Source organism: Mus caroli, unplaced genomic scaffold (assembly GCF_978045245.1).
Source record: "Mus caroli unplaced genomic scaffold, Mus_caroli_1 scaffold_2, whole genome shotgun sequence".
Lineage (NCBI taxonomy): Eukaryota > Metazoa > Chordata > Mammalia > Rodentia > Muridae > Mus > Mus caroli.
The window spans coordinates 40,071,895-40,089,704 of record NW_028227257.1 but is presented as its reverse complement, the minus strand read 5'-3'; the positions used below and the strand labels follow the sequence as shown (position 1 = coordinate 40,089,704).

General features: G+C 40.4%; 1 protein-coding gene across 5 annotated transcripts in view; it reads right to left on the bottom strand.

The window, feature by feature from the left end:
* The window catches only part of Tasp1 (taspase 1), a 247,334-nt gene that overhangs the window by 64,136 nt on the left and 165,388 nt on the right, over positions 1–17,810 (bottom strand). For 4 of the 5 annotated variants that reach the window (XR_003835952.2, XM_021149142.2, XM_021149133.2 and 1 more), the window contains exon 11: positions 15,496–15,606. The exons of the other annotated variant lie outside the window; for it this stretch is intronic. Coding sequence is in view for 3 of the 4 variants with exons in the window: in XM_021149142.2 (XP_021004801.1) it covers positions 15,496–15,606 (111 nt within the window). In the remaining variant the exon portion in view is untranslated. The remainder of the gene's footprint in view (positions 1–15,495; positions 15,607–17,810) is intronic. 5 annotated transcript variants of the gene reach the window in all.

Sequence of the window (17,810 nt, the reverse complement as noted above, 5' to 3'; positions counted from 1 at the left end):
CTAAAAGAGAGCAGGGAGAGATCTATGGAAGGAGGACACAGAAGGGAAAAATGCTATAATTATATTGTAAATCTCAAAAGTGAAAATAAGAAGATTGGTGTATTATATCAATAGCAATGTCTTGTTGTAATATTAAAGTTCTGTAACCGGTTATCACTGGAGAAAATTAAGGAATAAACAGCTTCCCATATTGTATCTTTAAGTGGCAACTGAAAGTAAAAATTGTATTGAATTATAAGTTTAATTTTTAAAAGTCAAACATTCAAACATGCAATAAAGCAACAAGGGCTAAGAGGAAACTTAACCCTGACTAGGCAGGTAGAAAGAGCAGTGGGACAGTTGGGGACTCTCATTACTCTTTGAGGAAATGAAGTGAGATCTGAGCTCCCAGTGGTATAAAGTCGTATAAAGGGATAAAGAGAAACAGGAGAATTAAATGGGTTAGGGAATGGAATGGCAGGGAAGAGAGAGGGATATGGTGAGGCATAACTAACATTAAAGGTCTTGTGAAAAGCCACACAGAAATCTACTACTGTAGAAGTGTCATCAAATAATTAAATATATTAAAGGAATGTATATGGAGCTACCACATAATGGGAAGCATAGTACCCCAACAAAACGCCATATGCTACCAAATAAAATCATTTGTGCTAGGAATGGGTTACCTCTTTTTCAGCTGTTGGCCATAGGAGTCCCATAGACCCCCTTAAACATTAAAGGCTATGCCAATGCTATTGCTTACCCTCCACGACCTGATGGTAAGACCCCCATCATTAAACATCATGTACTTATGTCGTAGAATATGAAGAAATCTAGCTGGAACTCAAGTGGAAGCTTTAACCCTACTGAATAATAATCACAGTGCTGAGCTGGTATATATCCACTAGAGGAGAAGAGCTATCATCAACCATACTGAGCCACAAACCATATGAGCTATAATATGATTGTCATGCATGATATGCCCAGTGGTAGAATAGTAACGTGGAACTCAGGAGTAACCAGGCATATTTAATTTGACTTAAGCCCCAATCCATGAGATGGAGCCCATCCCTGATACTGTTAAGGAGACCAAAGAATGAGGCTAAGTCAAACCTATCATGGGAAATCTACTATCTGCTAAATGCACATAGCAATGAAACAACTCCTGGAAAGATCCTGCTATACACAACTCTACTCCCAAAACTGTGCCTTGTTCAACCCTCAATAAAGAACCTGCTTCTTGCAGTACACAGTAATAGAGAAATACACAACTGGAAAACATGCGGAGAAGACTTTGAAATGTTCGTCCCTAAGTGAGATGCCTTTATCAAACCCTACCCACAAGGCTCAGGAATTTATACAAAAGGATAGACAGAGGGTTTAAAGAGCCAAGGACTGTGACTTCAAGGAAACAGCATTTTCCAGACACAACAAAACAGATGCAAATATGAATTCACAGAAACTGTGACCACATGCATAAGACCTGCACAAGCTCAAGCAAGACAAAATCCCAGCATGGAAGGGGAGAAATGGGCACTAAATCCTACCCAGAGACAAGATGTTATTCAAAATTGAAAGATTCTGGGAGTTTTCTTTCATACCATGACACTATGTATATTAACCACCATGGGTGGGCAGGCTCCACCCATGTTGAGGAGTAGTTGGACTCTATGTTTTTTTGTTTTGTTTTGTTTTGTTTTGGCTTTGGTTCTTAAGAGAATGGGTAGGTAGGGAAATGGAGGAACACTTGTGAGAAGAGAAATAACACAATCCAAAAACATTGTATGAAATTCTCAAAGAATAAATAAAACCACTCATCTTAAAAGAGACAAAACTTCTTCCAGTTTATCTCTGGGCCAGGAGCTGATCCTGTGCCAAAGGACTCCTTACCCAAATACCACCAGGAGAGAGTTGGTATTCCCAGGAGTACTGACTCACCTGTAAGCACAAGTAAGACCACCACTTCTGCTTAAATTTCTGCCTCAAGAGGGACCCACCCTAAGCCATCAGGAAACAGGAAACAAGGAACAGCTGGGCACAGGATCCTTCCAGTTTCCTCTGCACATCAGAGCTGACCCTGTGCCACAAAGTTTCATACCCAAATTCCTCCCAGAGAGAACTGGTCTCTCAGAAGTACTGACACACAGGCTTGCAGGAGGGACAAGTCACAGTCAGAGACAGCATGACCAGCTAACACCAGAGATAACCAGGTGGCAATAGGCAAGGGCAAGAACATAAGCAATAGAAATCAAGGCTACTTGGCATCATCAGAACTCAGTTCTAGCACCACAGTGAGCCTTGGATAACCCAACACACCAGAAGAGCAAGACTCTGCTTTAAAAAATCACATTCCATGATGATGATAGAGGTCTTTAAGAAGGACATGAATAACTCCCTTAATAAAAAATACAGGAGTAGCAGGGTGTAGTGGTGCACGCCTTTAATCCTAGGACTCAGGAGGCAGAGGCAGGCAGATTTCTGAGTTCGAGGCCAGACTGGTCTACAAAGTGAGTTCCAGGACAGCCAGGGCTATACAGAGAAACCCTGTCTCGAAAAACAAAACAAACAAACAAAAAACAAAACAGGAAACACAAAAATCCCTTAAAGAATTGGAGGAAAACACAACCAAACAGGTGAAGGAATTGAACAAAGACATCCAGGATGTAAAAATGGAAATAGAAACAATAAAGAAATCACAGAAGGAGACAACCCTGGAGTTAGAAAACCTAGGAAAGAGATCAGGAGTCATAGATGCAAGCATTACCAACAAAATACAAGAGATAGAAGAGAGAATCGCAGGTGCAGAAGATACCATAGAAAACACTGACACAAGTCAAAGAAAATGCAAAATGCAAAAAGCTCCTAACCCAAAAGATCCAGGAAATTCAGGACACAGTGAGAAGACCAAACCTATGGACAATAGGTACAGAAGAGAGTGAAAATTCCCAACTTAAAGGGCAAACAAATATCTTCAACAAAATTGTAGAAGAAAACTTCCCTAACCGAAAGAGATGCCCACAAACATACAAGAGGTCTACAGAACTCCAAATAATTGAACCAGAAAAGAAATTCCTCCCCTCGCATAATAGTCAAAACACCAAATGCACAAAACATAAAATCAGTGAGGGAAAAAGGTCAAGTAACATGTAAAGGCAGACCTATCAGAATTATACCAGACTTCTCAACAGAGACTACGAAAGCTAGAATATCCTAGGCAGATGTCAGATCCTTACAGACTGTAAGAGAACACAAATGCCAGCCCAGGCTACTATACCCAACAAAACCTCCAATTACCATAGAAACCAAGATATTCCATGACAAAACCAAATTTATACAATATCTCTCCACAAATCCAGCCCTATAAAGAATAATAAATGGAAAACTTCAACACAAGGAGGGAAACTACACTGTAGAAAAAAGCAAGAAAGTAATTTTCTTTCAACAAAGAAAAGAAGATAGCCACAAAAACATGAAAATAACATCAAAAATAACAGGAAGCAACAATCACTATTCCTTAATATCTCTTAATATAAGAGGACTCAATTCCCCAATAAGAAGACATAGACTAACAGACTGGATACATAAACAGGACCCAACATTTTGCTACATACAGGAAATGCACCTCAGTGTCAAAGAAAAACACTACCTCAGAGTAAAGGGCTAGAAAACAATTTTTCAAGCAAATGATCCCAAGAAACAAGCTGGAGTAGCCATTCTAATATCAAATAAAAGCAAGGAAGGACACTTCATATTCATCAAAGGAAAAAAATCTACCAAGAAGAAAATCTCAATTCTGAACATCTATGCTCCAAATGCAAGGGTGCCCACATTCATCAAAGAAACTCTACTAAAGCTCAAAGTACACAATGCACCGCACACAATAATAGTGGGAGACTTCAACACCTCACTCTCACCAATGGACAGATCATAAAAACAGAAACTAAACAGAGACACATTGAAACTAACAGAAGTTATGAACCAAATGGATTTAACAGATATCTATAAAACATTTCATCCCAAAACAAAAGAACAGATATCTATAAAACATTTCATCCCAAAACAAAAGAACATACCTTCTTCTCAGCACCTAATGGTACCTTCTCCAAAATTGACCATATAATTAATTAGTCACAAAACAGGCCTCAACAGATACAAGATTGAAAATCTCATGCATCCTATCAGATCACCAAGGACTAAGGCTGGTCTTCAATAGCAATAAAACAACAGAAAGCCCACATACACATGGCAGCCGAACAATGCCGTACTCAATGATAACTTGATCAAGGAAGAAATGAAGAAACTGAAGACTTTTTAGAATTTAATGTAAATAAAGGCACAACATACCCAAACTTATGAGACACAATGAAAGCAGTGCTAAGAGGAAAACTCATAGCTCTAAGTGCCTCCAAAAAGAACCTGGAGAGACCATATACTAGCAGCTTAATAGCATACCTTGAAGCTCTACAGCAAGAAAAAGTAAATACATCCGAGAGGAGTAGACAGCAGAAAATAATCAAACTTGGGGCTGAAATCAACCAAATAGAAACAAAAAAGAACTATACAAAGAATCAACAAAACCAGGAGCTGGTTCTTTGAAAAAAAAAAATCAACAAGATAGATAAACCCTTAGCTACACTAACCAGAGAGCACAGAAACAGTATTCAAATTAACAAAATCAGAAATGAAAAGGGAGATATCACAACAGAAACTGAGGAAATACAAAAAATCATCATATCCTACTACAAAAGCCTATATTCAACAAAACTGGAAAATCTGGATGAAATGGAATATTTTCTGGACAAATAACAAATACCATCAGATAAACCATCTAAGCATTCCCATAACCCCTAAAGAGTAGAAGCAGTCATTAAAAGTCTCCCAACCGAACAAAGCCCAAGACCAACTGGGATTAGTGCAGAATTCGATCAGACCTTCAAAGAAGACCTAATACCAATACTCTTCAAACTATTCCACAAAATAGAATCAGAAGGAACACTACCCAATTCATTCTATGAAGGCACAGTTACGCTGCGTATTCTCCCTTGGAGATGGAATGGTTTCTGTCTAATCAGAAACTTATAATCATAATTTCCTTTCACAGAGGACTTTATAAGAGATTTTTTTCTACTTCTACCATGTTTGATGTTCCAAATTGATTTTAAAAACTGTTTAAGTGCATATTACTTTTAGCTTCAGAAGATATCATGTATATTTAAGAGGCATTTAACTATTATAAATTATTTTGATGACTTAAAAAATGTCGATACTGAGTTGTATATTTTAAAATAAATTTTGTTGGTTTAATAAAAGAACAACAAAACTCAAGCCAATTGTTTTTAGTTATAACTATCTGTATTTTAAATGATCAATATTACTGAAATAGAGTGTAAAGAGGACAGTCTGGCACCTAAAGAATGTGGAAGCTTCCTCTGTGTCCTAAGAGCTAGTGAAAAGCTGAATTATACACTAGTCACCCTTCACATTGCAGAGTTAAAATACACATCAAAAGCAAACTAAGGGGCTGGCTGGTGGTGCCACATGTCTTTAATCCCAGAAAGGCAGAGGCAGGTGGATCTCTATGTAAGTTTGAGGCCAGTCTGTCTACAGAGTGAGTTCCAGGACAGCCCAGGCTATTGATTACAGAGGCATATTAAAGAACACGTTTATTTTACATAACAGTATGAGGGCCCACGATAAGAAAGACACAGTAGCAGAAGCTAGACAACAGCCTGCAGTGTAGACCCAGGTATGGAGCAGAGATGATCACTCATGGCCAGCTCACTTTCTCCTTTGTCTTAAGTCAGTTCAAGACTCTGGCTCATGGAATGGTGACACCCACAATTAAGTGTGACTCCACACATCAATTAACCTAATGTAGATAATATCCAAAAGGTGTAAACAGAAACTTGTCTCCTAAGGAATTACAGATTCTGCCAGACAATCAGCATCACCAATCACACTGAACAAAATGAAAATATCAAAACCCATTTTTGATCCATGAGAGAAATGAGGTGATAGAACTGCTTGCCCTAAACAGAGCAGAATCCACCTGTGGAACCAGTGCTAAAGAAGGAATAACTTGAGCTAATGTGACTGATATATTGCAGTTGCTGGAGATTCATTGTGGAAAGTCTGACATGAGTTTAAACTCCAGCCTTAGGAGTATACCTACACTTTCATGGGCCTAAACTCCAGAAATTAGAGCCCGTTCTCACATTGGGGGCTAGGGAAAAGGAAGGCCAGTAAGTGAATATTTAAATTATATTATTGTATCTACATACTTATTTAAAATGTTGATAAAGGAGATAACTAACAGATAGGAGACTATGAAGACAAACTTTTTTTTTTTTTTTTTTTTTTGGTTTTTTGAGACAGGGTTTCTCTGTATAGCCCCTGGCTGTCCTGGAACTCACTCTGTAGACCAGGCTGGCCTCGAACTCAGAAATCCGCCTGCCTCTGCCTCCCGAGTGCTGGGATCAAAGGCTGAAGACAAACTTTTTATCAATGATTATTTTTTCTACCAAAAGGAGGAGCTTTGGATGAACAAACTGGACTTGGTTCTGACTTGGTTGTTATATAAAACTTTTCTGTTGATGCTACAATGATAATCTTTACATTGGTTTTTACAATTTTTGTAAAAATCACATGAAAAGTAAAAATAGAAGAATTTCGTATTTCCACAAGATGAAAAAGTAATCATTACTTCAATCACTGCCTAAAAAGATCTCAACCATACCACTCTAGACAGGAACCTGGTATCCTGTTCTAAGTCTCAATATAGGTTTTTTAAATTGGTATATTATTTGATATATAAGGATCGAGTACATTTTTGAAATTTGAAGGAGTTTTGGGGACCCTGAAGATCTGCCTCCTCATTTTACAGCGAAGGAAAGGAACAAAAGACAAGCAGGTCATTATAGCACCAGGTCACTAAAAGAAATCAACCTCCTTGCTCTTAGTCCAGGCCTCTACTAATCTAATTTATTTCTTTCCAAGTACTTTGTAATGATCACATGTGCTTCCTGATTTTTTTTTCCTAATCCCATGTCCAAATCATCTGATTAAAAAAATTTTAGATTTATAGACTGACTCGAGTAGAAAATCATGAGAATTTAGCATGGCCAAGGAATTTTTAAATTTCCTCTTACCTAATGTTCTTGATCTTAAAAAAGAGAAAACCACTTAAGTAACATGCTACACCCAATGGATGAGACACAAAAATAAAGAGGACCAGCTGTCTCTAGTCTGAGGACTTCTATATTTTACACAAAATTACAGAACAAATCAATAATCACTGGCTAACAGACAGCTCCTCCCCAACAGTACCCCAGAACACAGATGCTTCCTGAAATCCAGGAGCCATCAGAAAAGTAGAAAGTACAAAGGAGAAAGTATATATATGAATATAAAAAGACAATGAGCTTATGTGGTGCTTATGTAACTAGCAGAAAGGTGAGACAACCATTAAAATGAGAAAAGGATCTTGGCTCCGGGACTCTGCCGAACTTAGTCTACAGGTTAGAGTGAGGACCACAGAGGCAGACAGCTTCTGGGACAGGCGGGAGCCACAGAGCCGCTGAGGCAGCACCCTTTTGGGGCCGCAGACATCCGGCACCCTCCCAGTCGGAGGACAGTGACCTGCCCTGCAGGAAACGCCATCTTGGCTCCGGGACTCCGCCAAGCTTAGTCTCTACAGGTCAGAGTGGGGACCACGGGGGCAGACGGCTTCTGGGACAGGCGGGAGCCACAGAGCTGCTGAGGCAGCACCCTTTAGGGGCCGCAGACTTCCGGCACCCTCCCAGCCGGAGGACAGAGACCTGCCCTGCAGAGAGCGCCATCTTGGCTCCGGGACTCCCCGAACTTAGTCTACAGGTTAGAGTGAGGACCACAGAGGCAGACAGCTTCTGGGACAGGCGGGAGCCACAGAGCCGCTGAGGCAGCACCCTTTTGGGGCCGCAGACATCCGGCACCCTCCCAGTCGGAGGACAGTGACCTGCCCTGCAGGGAGCGCCATCTTGGCTCCGGGACTCCACCGAGCTTAGTCTGTACAGGTCTGCTGACAGAGGATACTCAGAATCCCCAGAAGAACAACCTCTGAACAGAGACAACTATAACAACTCCAGAGATTACCAGATGGCGAGAGGTAAAGGTAAGAATCTTACTAACAGAAACCAAGACCACTCACCATCATCAGGACCCAGCACGCCCACTTCGCCCAGTCCAGGGCACCCCAACACACCTGAAAAACTAGACCTGGATTTAAAAGCATATCTCATGATGATGGTAGAGGACATCAAGAAGGACTTTAAAGAACTACAGGAGAACATGGCTAAAGAGTTACAAGTCCTTAAAGAAAAACAGGAAAACACAACCAAACTGGTAGAAGTCCTTAAAGAGAAACAGGAAAACACATCCAATCAGATGATGGAAATGAACAAAACCATACTAGACCTAAAAAGGGAAGTAGACACAATAAAGAAAACCCAAAATGAGGCAACACTGGAGATAGAAACCCTAGGAAAGAAATCTGGAACCATAGATGCAAGCATCAGCAACAGAATACAAGAGATGGAAGAGAGAATCTCAGGTGCAGAAGATTCCATAGAGAACATGGGCACAACAATCAAGGAAAATGGAAAATGCAAAAAAATCCTAACTCAAAACATCCAGGAAATACAGGACACAATGAGAAGACCAAACCTACGGATAATAGGAGTGGATGAGAATGAAGATTTTCAACTCAAAGGACCAGCAAACATCTTCAACAAAATTATAGAAGAAAACTTCCCAAATCTAAAGAAAGAGATGCCCATGAACATACAAGAAGCCTACAGAACCCCAAATAGGCTGGACCAGAAAAGAAATACCTCCCGACACATAATAATCAGAACAACAAATGCACTAAATAAAGATAGAATACTAAAAGCAGTAAGAGAAAAAGGCCAAGTAACATATAAAGGCAAGCCTATCAGAATTACACCAGATTTTTCACCAGAGACTATGAAAGCTAGAAGATCCTGGACAGATGTTATACAGACACTAAAAGAACACAAATTCCAGCCCAAGCTACTATACCCAGCCAAACTCTCAATTAACATAGATGGAGAAACCAAAGTATTCCACGACAAAGCCAAATTCACACATTATCTCTCCACGAATCCAGCCCTTCAAAGGATAATAACAGAAAAAAACCAATACAAGGACAGGAACCACGCCCTAGAAACAACAAGAAGGTAATCCCTCAACAAACCTAAAAGAAGACAGCCACAAGAACAGAATGCCAACTTTAACAACAAAAATAACAGGAAACAACAATTACTTTTCCTTAATATCTCTTAATATCAATGGACTCAACTCCCCGATAAAAAGACATAGACTAACAAACTGGCTACACAAACAAGACCCAACATTTTGCTGCTTACAAGAAACTCATCTCAGAGAAAAAGATAGACACTACCTCAGAATGAAAGGCTGGAAAACAATTTTCCAAGCAAATGGTCTGAAGAAACAAGCTGGAGTAGCCATTCTAATATCAGATAAGATTGACTTCCAACCCAAAGTCATCAAAAAAGACAGGGAGGGGCACTTCATACTCATCAAAGGTAAAATCCTCCAAGAGGAACTATCAATCCTGAATATCTATGCTCCAAATACAAAGGCAGCCTCATTCATTAAAGAAACTTTAGTAAATCTCAAAGCACACATTGCACCCCATACAATAATAGTGGGAGACTTCAACACACCACTTTCACCAATGGACAGATCATGGAAACAGAAACTAAACAGGGACACAGTGAAACTAACAGAAGTTATGGATCAAATGGATCTGGCAGATATCTACAGAACATTTTACCCTAAAACAAAAGGATACACCTTCTTCTCAGCACCTCATGGTACCTTCTCCAAAATTGACCACGTAATTGGGCACAAAACAGGACTCAACAGATACAAAAACATTGAAATTGTCCCATGCATCCTATCAGATCACCATGGACTAAGGCTGATCTTCAATAACAAAATAAATAATAGAAAGCCAACCTTCACGTGGAAACTGAACAACACTCTTCTCAATGATACCTTGGTCAAGGAAGGAATAAAGAAAGAAATTAAGGACTTTTTAGAGTTCAATGAAAATGAAGCCACAACATACCCAAACTTATGGGACGCAATGAAAGCATTTCTAAGAGGAAAACTCATAGCTCTGAGTGCCTCCAAAAGGAAACTAGAAAGAGCACACATTAGCAGCTTGACAACACACCTAAAAGCACTAGAACAAAAGGAAGCAAATTCACCCAAGAGGAGTAGACAGCAGGAAATAATCAAACTCAGGGGTGAAATCAACCAAGTGGAAACAAGAAAAACTATTCAAAGAATCAACCAATCAAGGAGCTGGTTCTTTGAGAAAATCAACAAGATAGATAAACCCTTAGCCAGACTCACTAGAGGGCACAGGGAAAGCATCCTAATTAACAAAATCAGAAATGAAAAAGGAGACATAACAACAGATCCTGAAGACATCCAAAACACCATCAGATCCTTCTACCAAAGGCTATACTCAACAAAACTGGAGAACCTGGATGAAATGGAGAAGTTCCTAGACAGATACCAGGTACCAAAGTTGAATCAAGATCAGGTTAATGATCTAAACAGCCCTATATCCCCCAAAGAAATAGAAGCAGTCATTAATAGTCTCCCAACCAAAAAAAGCCCAGGACCAGATGGGTTTAGTGCAGAGTTCTATCAGACCTTCAAAGAAGATCTAATCCCAGTTCTTCACAAACTATTCCACAAAATAGAAACAGAAGGTACTCTACCCAACTCATTCTATGAAGCCACAATTACTCTGATACCTAAACCACAAAAAGACCCAACAAAGATAGAAAACTTCAGACCAATATCCCTTATGAATATTGATGCAAAAATCCTCAATAAAGTTCTTGCTAACCGAATCCAAGAACACATCAAAACAATCATCCATCCTGACCAAGTAGGTTTCATCCCAGGGATGCAGGGATGGTTCAATATACGGAAATCCATCAACGTAATCCAGTATATAAACAAACTCAAAGACAAAAACCACATGGTCATCTCGTTAGATGCGGAAAAAGCATTTGACAAGATCCAACACCCATTCATGATAAAAGTCTTGGAAAGATCAGGAATTCAAGGCCTATACCTAAACATGATAAAAGCAATCTACAGCAAACAAGTAGCCAACATCAAAGTAAATGGTGAGAAGCTTGAAGCAATCCCTCTAAAATCAGGGACTAGACAAGGCTGTCCACTTTCTCCATACCTATTCAACATTGTACTTGAAGTCCTAGCCAGAGCAATTCGGCAACAAAAGGAGATCAAAGGGATACAAATTGGAAAAGATGAAGTCAAAATATCACTTTTTGCAGATGATATGATAGTATATATAAGTGACCCTAAAAAATCCACCAGAGAACTCCTAAGCCTGATAAACAGCTTCGGTGAAGTAGCTGGATATAAAATTAACTCAAACAAATCAATGGCCTTTCTCTACACAAAGAATAAACAGGCTGAGAAAGAAATTAGGGAAACAACACCCTTCTCAATAGTCACAAATAATATAAAATATCTTGGCGTGACTCTAACTAAGGAAGTGAAAGATCTGTATAATAAAAACTTCAAGTTGCTGAAGAAAGAAATTATAGAAGATCTCAGAAGATGGAAAGATCTCCCATGCTCATGGATTGGCAGGATCAACATTGTAAAAATGGCTATCTTGCCAAAAGCAATCTACAGATTCAATGCAATCCCCATCAAAATTCCAAATCAATTCTTCAACGAATTAGAAAGTGCAATCTGCAAATTCATCTGGAATAACAAAAAACCTAGGATAGCAAAAACTCTTCTCAAGGATAAAAGAACCTCTGGTGGAATCACCATGCCGGACCTAAAGCTCTACTACAGAGCAATTGTGATAAAAACTGCATGGTACTGGTATAGTGACAGACAAATAGACCAATGGAATAGAATTGAAGACCCAGAAATGAACCCACACACCTACGGTCACTTGATCTTCGACAAGGGAGCTAAAAACATCCAGTGGAAGAAAGACAGCATTTTCAACAAATGGTGCTGGCACAACTGGTTGTTAACATGTAGAAGAATGCGAATCGATCCATTCCTATCTCCTTGTACTAAGGTCAAGTCTAAGTGGATCAAGGAACTTCACATAAAACCAGAGACACTGAAACTTATAGAGGAGAAAGTGGGGAAAAGCCTTGAAGATATGGGCACAGGGGAAAAATTCCTGAATAGAACAGTAATGGCTTGTGCTGTAAGATCGAGAATTGACAAGTGGGACCTCATGAAACTACAAAGCTTCTGCAAGGCTAAAGACACCATCAATAAGACAAAAAAACCACCAACAGATTGGGAAAGGATCTTCACCTATCCTAAATCAGATAAGGGACTAATATCCAATATATATAAAGAACTCAAGAAGGTGGACTCCAGAAAGTCAAATAACCCCATTAAAAAATGGGGCTCAGAACTGAACAAAGAATTCTCGCCTGAGGAATACCGAATGGCAGAGAAACACCTGAAAAAATGTTCAACATCCTTAATCATCAGGGAAATGCAAATCAAAACAACCCTGAGATTCCACTTCACACCAGTCAGAATGGCTAAGATCAAAAATTCAGGTGACAGCAGTTGCTGGCGAGGATGTGGAGAAAGAGGAACACTCCTCCATTGTTGGTGGGATTGCAAGCTTGTACAACCACTCTGGAAATCAGTCTGGCGGTTCCTCAGAAAATTGGACATAGTACTACCGGAGGATCCAGCAATACCTCTCCTGGGCATATATCCAGAAGATGTCCCAACCGGTAAAAAGGACACATGTTCCACTATGTTCATAGCAGCCCTATTTATAATAGCCAGAAGCTGGAAAGAACCCAGATGTCCCTCAACAGAGGAATGGATACAGAAATTATGGTACATTTACACAATGGAGTACTACTCAGCTATTAAAAAGAATGAATTTATGAAATTCCTAGCCAAATGGATGGACCTGGAGGGCATCATCTTGAGTGAAGTAACACAATCACAAAAGAACTCACACAATATGTATTCACTGATAAGTGGATATTAGCCCAAAACTTAGGATACCCAAGATATAAGATACAATTTGATAAACGCATGAAACTCAAGAAAAATGAAGACCAAAGTGTGGACACTGTGCACCTTCTTAGAATTGGGAACAAAACACCCAGGGAAGGAGTTACAGAGACAAAGTTCGTAGCGGTGATGAAAGGATGGACCATTTAGAGACTGCCGTACCCAGGGATCCATCCCATAATCAACTTCTAAACGCTGACACCATTGCATACACTAGCAAGATTTTGCTGAAAGGACCCAAATATAGCTGTCTCTTGTGAGACGATGCTGGGGCCTAGCAAACACAGGAGTGGATGTTCACAGTCAGCTATTGGATGTATCACAGGGCTCCCAATGGAGAAGCTAGAGTAAGTACCCAAGGAGCTAAAGGGATCTGCAACCCTATAGTTGGAACAACATGATGTACTAACTAGAACCCCGGAGCTCTTGTCTCTAGCTGCATATGTATCGAAAGATGGCCTAGTCAGCCATCAATGGAAAGAGAGGCCCATTGGACTTGCAAACTTTATATGCCCCAATATAGGGGAATGCCAGGGCCAAAAGAATGGGAATGGGTGGATAGGGAAGTGGGGGGGCGCTATGGGGGACTTTTGGGATAGCATTGGAAACGTAATTGAGGAAAATATGTAATAAAAATATTAAAAAAAAAAAAAAAAAGAACCAGGGGAATGCCAGGACCAAGAAGTGGGAGTGGGTGGGTAGGGGAGTGGGAGGGGGGTCTAGGGGACTTTGGGGATAGCATTTGAAATGTAAATGAAGAAAATACCTAATTAAAAAAAATAAATTGGAAAAAAAATAAAATGAGAAAAGATAAATAGCTGTAAGGTGGACCCTTTTTAATAACCACCAGCACAGACTGGGGAAGAGAGATGGGGTTGGATGTGTGGGTCCAAGGCTGCCCAATGGAGTCTGCCTCAGCTGCAGGTCTAGAAAGAATACATGTAGGACCATGCAGCCAGGCCCAGTGAAAATTCTTTTATAGCTCTCAAATGGAACTAGAGCTCAACAGACTGAACACAGTTGTCACCCATGGTTCTCTCAACAAGCTCCTGTATCCCAGAGCATCATCTGCTAAGCAGACAATCCTTCTATATGTCCTCTGCAACCTACATGCTCTGAAAACCTCACCCTCACTGACACAGGCACAGAAGTACCCAGAGCTCAGCATCTGCTGCCCTTCCTGAACTCTGGAGCATGACCCATTGTGTCTGATTCCAGATTAAGCCCATCTTGACCCAACCAGCAAAGTTCAGCTCTCTGATGGCCAAACTACATCTCCTCAAATGGGATTGTAAATCACCCCCCAAGTGTGTTCTTTTGGAGAAACTTTCATCCCCAGGGTCTGTCTCAGGGTTTTTATTGCTGTGATAAAATACTGTGACCCAACTTGGGGAGAAAAGGGTTTACTCAGTGTATAATTCTCCAGTCAGGCTCCATCTCTAAGAAAGATCAGGTCAGGAACTCCAGGAAGTTGGAGGCAAGAACTGAAGCAGAGGCAATGGAGGAACACTGCTTATTGGCTTGCTAAGCCTCCTTTTATACTCGGGACCACCTGCCCAAGGGTAGCATTGTCCACAATAGGCTAGGCATTTCTACATCAATTATCAAATAAGGAAAGGCAGCACAGTCTTCCCTAGAACTAATCTAATGGAGGCATTTTCTCACTTGAGGTTTCTTTCCTTTACTTGGATTACCCTAGCCTGTGTCAAGCTGACGTAACCACTAGCCAGCACAGTAGCAAACAGTCTCCATTAATCTTAGAGCTACTGCTTATCAGTTAGAAATTCTTCATTTTATCCTTCACCCATTTAATCTGCTGTATGATTTCTAAATCCTGATTAGAGCAAGAGTCTACCATCTATTTTGTCTAAAAACCTAAGTGCCCGAATTTTCACTGATGTGCTCATCAACTAAAACAGACAAGGAATTTCCTTCCTCCAACCTCAGATAATTCCCCTACACACACATCTGCACATCTAGTTAGAGGACTCCGCAAAGTCAAGGCAGGATTCCATCTTGGCACTGGACACGGCAATAAAATGTGCAGGATACAACCCTGACTATCAAAAGAATGAATCCAATTTTCGTTTCAAATATGCTATATAGCACATTGTGTTTTGAATTTCTTTGTCAGAATTTTATTCTAGTGCTTGGCATTTTAATGCTAGATAAGGTCTCAGAACCTAGACACTAAAGTAGTTGAATTGCTGATATCAAGCTGTAGTAGCTACTGTGACAGAATTTCTGCTCACAAGTAATATTAACTGAAGGTGTAAAGGCATATGTGGAAAACCTGATTCCTCATGTACACAGCTCAGAGAAATTCTCTATATTCACAAAGTGTCCTTGTCTCCACCTTCCACTTACTGATAAACTTGTTTTGCATAGTCTCCAACAGAGCTTGGTGAGCATCTTCAGCTTGTAAAGCGTGTGAACATTCTCTAGCCAGTATGGTGCGCACGAGATGCTCTCCACATCCTACAAGTCCAAGAAAAACACAGTTGAGCAAAAGCAATACTGAAAGCCTTGATTGTCTCATTAACATAAAACCCCCTTGCGCACAACTTACAAGTAGTTACATATCGGGACAACTCAGTGAGGGAATAAGCTGACTTCTGCAAACACTCTGGTAATTTCATTAATGCGATTCGGTACAATATAAAAAAACATAGGTCGGTTTAATCTCAAAAGAAAACAGGTAGAAATAAAGGAAGCCCCACCCTCTTTCAGAGGAATAATGTATGTAACACAGGTATATAGATTCCGCACCTAGGGTTCTGTCTCATTCCCACTAACGAGTAACTACAAATCATCACGTTGGGTAGCTTAGCCTCTCATTAAAAAAAAAAACAAAAAACAAAAAACAAAAACCCAATGTGGAGAGGACAGAGTAGAACAGCCCTCTCACATCTTACGGCCCTTCTCATATTCATACTGCTTTCAGAAATAAAACCTCTACGTCATTCTAAAGAAAAAGTATATTTGGGGGCTAGAAAGATGACTTGCAAGTTAAAAATACATGTTCTTACAGGAGGCCTACGTTCAGTCCCCAGCACCTACAACTGTCTAACTCCAGGAGATCTGACACCCTTCTCTGACTGCTGTGGGCACCAGGCAAACACATGATGCACATACATTCACAAATGCAAAATATTCTTATACCTAAAATAAAGAAAGAAAAGGATGGGAGGGAAGGAGAGAAAAGGAGTAAAGGAGGGATAGGGAAAGAGGGAGGGTAATTTTGACTGTGAGATGAACTTGGAGCACAAAGACACATTTAGTAAAAGTAGGCTCAGGCACGTTGCTCTATTCTCCAGTATAGGGGAATGCCAGGGCAGTGAGGTGGGAGTGGGTGGGTGGGAGGGGAGCACCCTCATAGAAACAGGAGGAGGAAGGATAGGATAGGAGGGTTCGGGCAGGGGTGAGGTGACCTGGAAAGAAGATAACGTTTGAAATGTAAACACATAAAAAGAGTAAGGAACATAAAATTATGGCAGTAGCTACTGTGAAGTAAAGTCAAAAGAGACTTAGTTTAAGGATTGGTGAGTTCTAGTAGAAAATTTCTTGGATAGAAGCAGTTTCCTTTCTACCAGAAAACTTTTCAATATTTGAATCTGGTATCAGGACCTAAGTGTGAACCTAAAAGACAGGTGTATTTCAGCTACCTGCAGAAGGAGCTCACTAAGTGTGTCAAAGAGCCATCAGCAGGAGTAGGCACAACTTTCTGCAATATGCATAACACAAAAACACACATGTCAACAAAGGAGAGTCTTTTTGTTTGTTTGTTTGTTTGTTTGTTTGTTTGTTTTTCCGAGACAGGATTTCTCTGTATAGCCCTGGCTGTCCTGGCACTCACTTTGTAGACCAGGCTGGCCTTGAACTCAGAAATCTGCCTGCCTCTGCCTCCCGAGTGCTGGGACTAAAGGTGTGCGCCACCACGCCCGGCCAAAGGAGAGTCTTAACAATTAAAATGAAACTCTGACTAGAATAGCTAAGTTAAGCAATCACTTTTTGTTTGTTTAAAAGTTTGTTCATTTTTCTTTTATGTATATATATATATATATATATATATACACACATAATGTGTATGCCTGAGGGTCAGAAGCCAGAAGAGGCTGTCGGATCCCTTGGAACTAGAGGGGCAGACAAGCAGTACTTAACTGCCATATGGGTGCTGGGAATCCAAACCAGGTCCTCTAGAAGGGCAGTTAAGTGCTCTTGACCACTGAGCTCTCTCTCCAAGCAGATACCACTTCTAAATGACAGTTTGCTGGGGGCTGGGGGACAATGCTAAGGATGAAACTCTGGCTACGGAAGAACTCAACCATAGAGCTACACTTCCATCCCCACCCTTACGTCTGTAAATAAATGAAAGCTGGTACAATACTTAGCTCTCTTCTGGGTAATATTATCATGATGAAAATCAAGCATTACTTATACACAATGAAGGAGCTAGAGAAAGGACCCAAGGAGCTGAAGGGGTTTGCAGCCCCATAGGAGAAACAACAATATGAACCAACCAGTACCCCCAGAGAACCCTGGGACTAAACCACCAACTAAAGAGTACACATGGAGGGGCCCATGGCTCCAGCTGCATATGTAGCAGAGGATGGCCTTGTGGGACATTAATGGGAGGAGAGGCCCTTGGTCCTTGGAAGGCTTGATGCCCCAGTGTAGGGGAA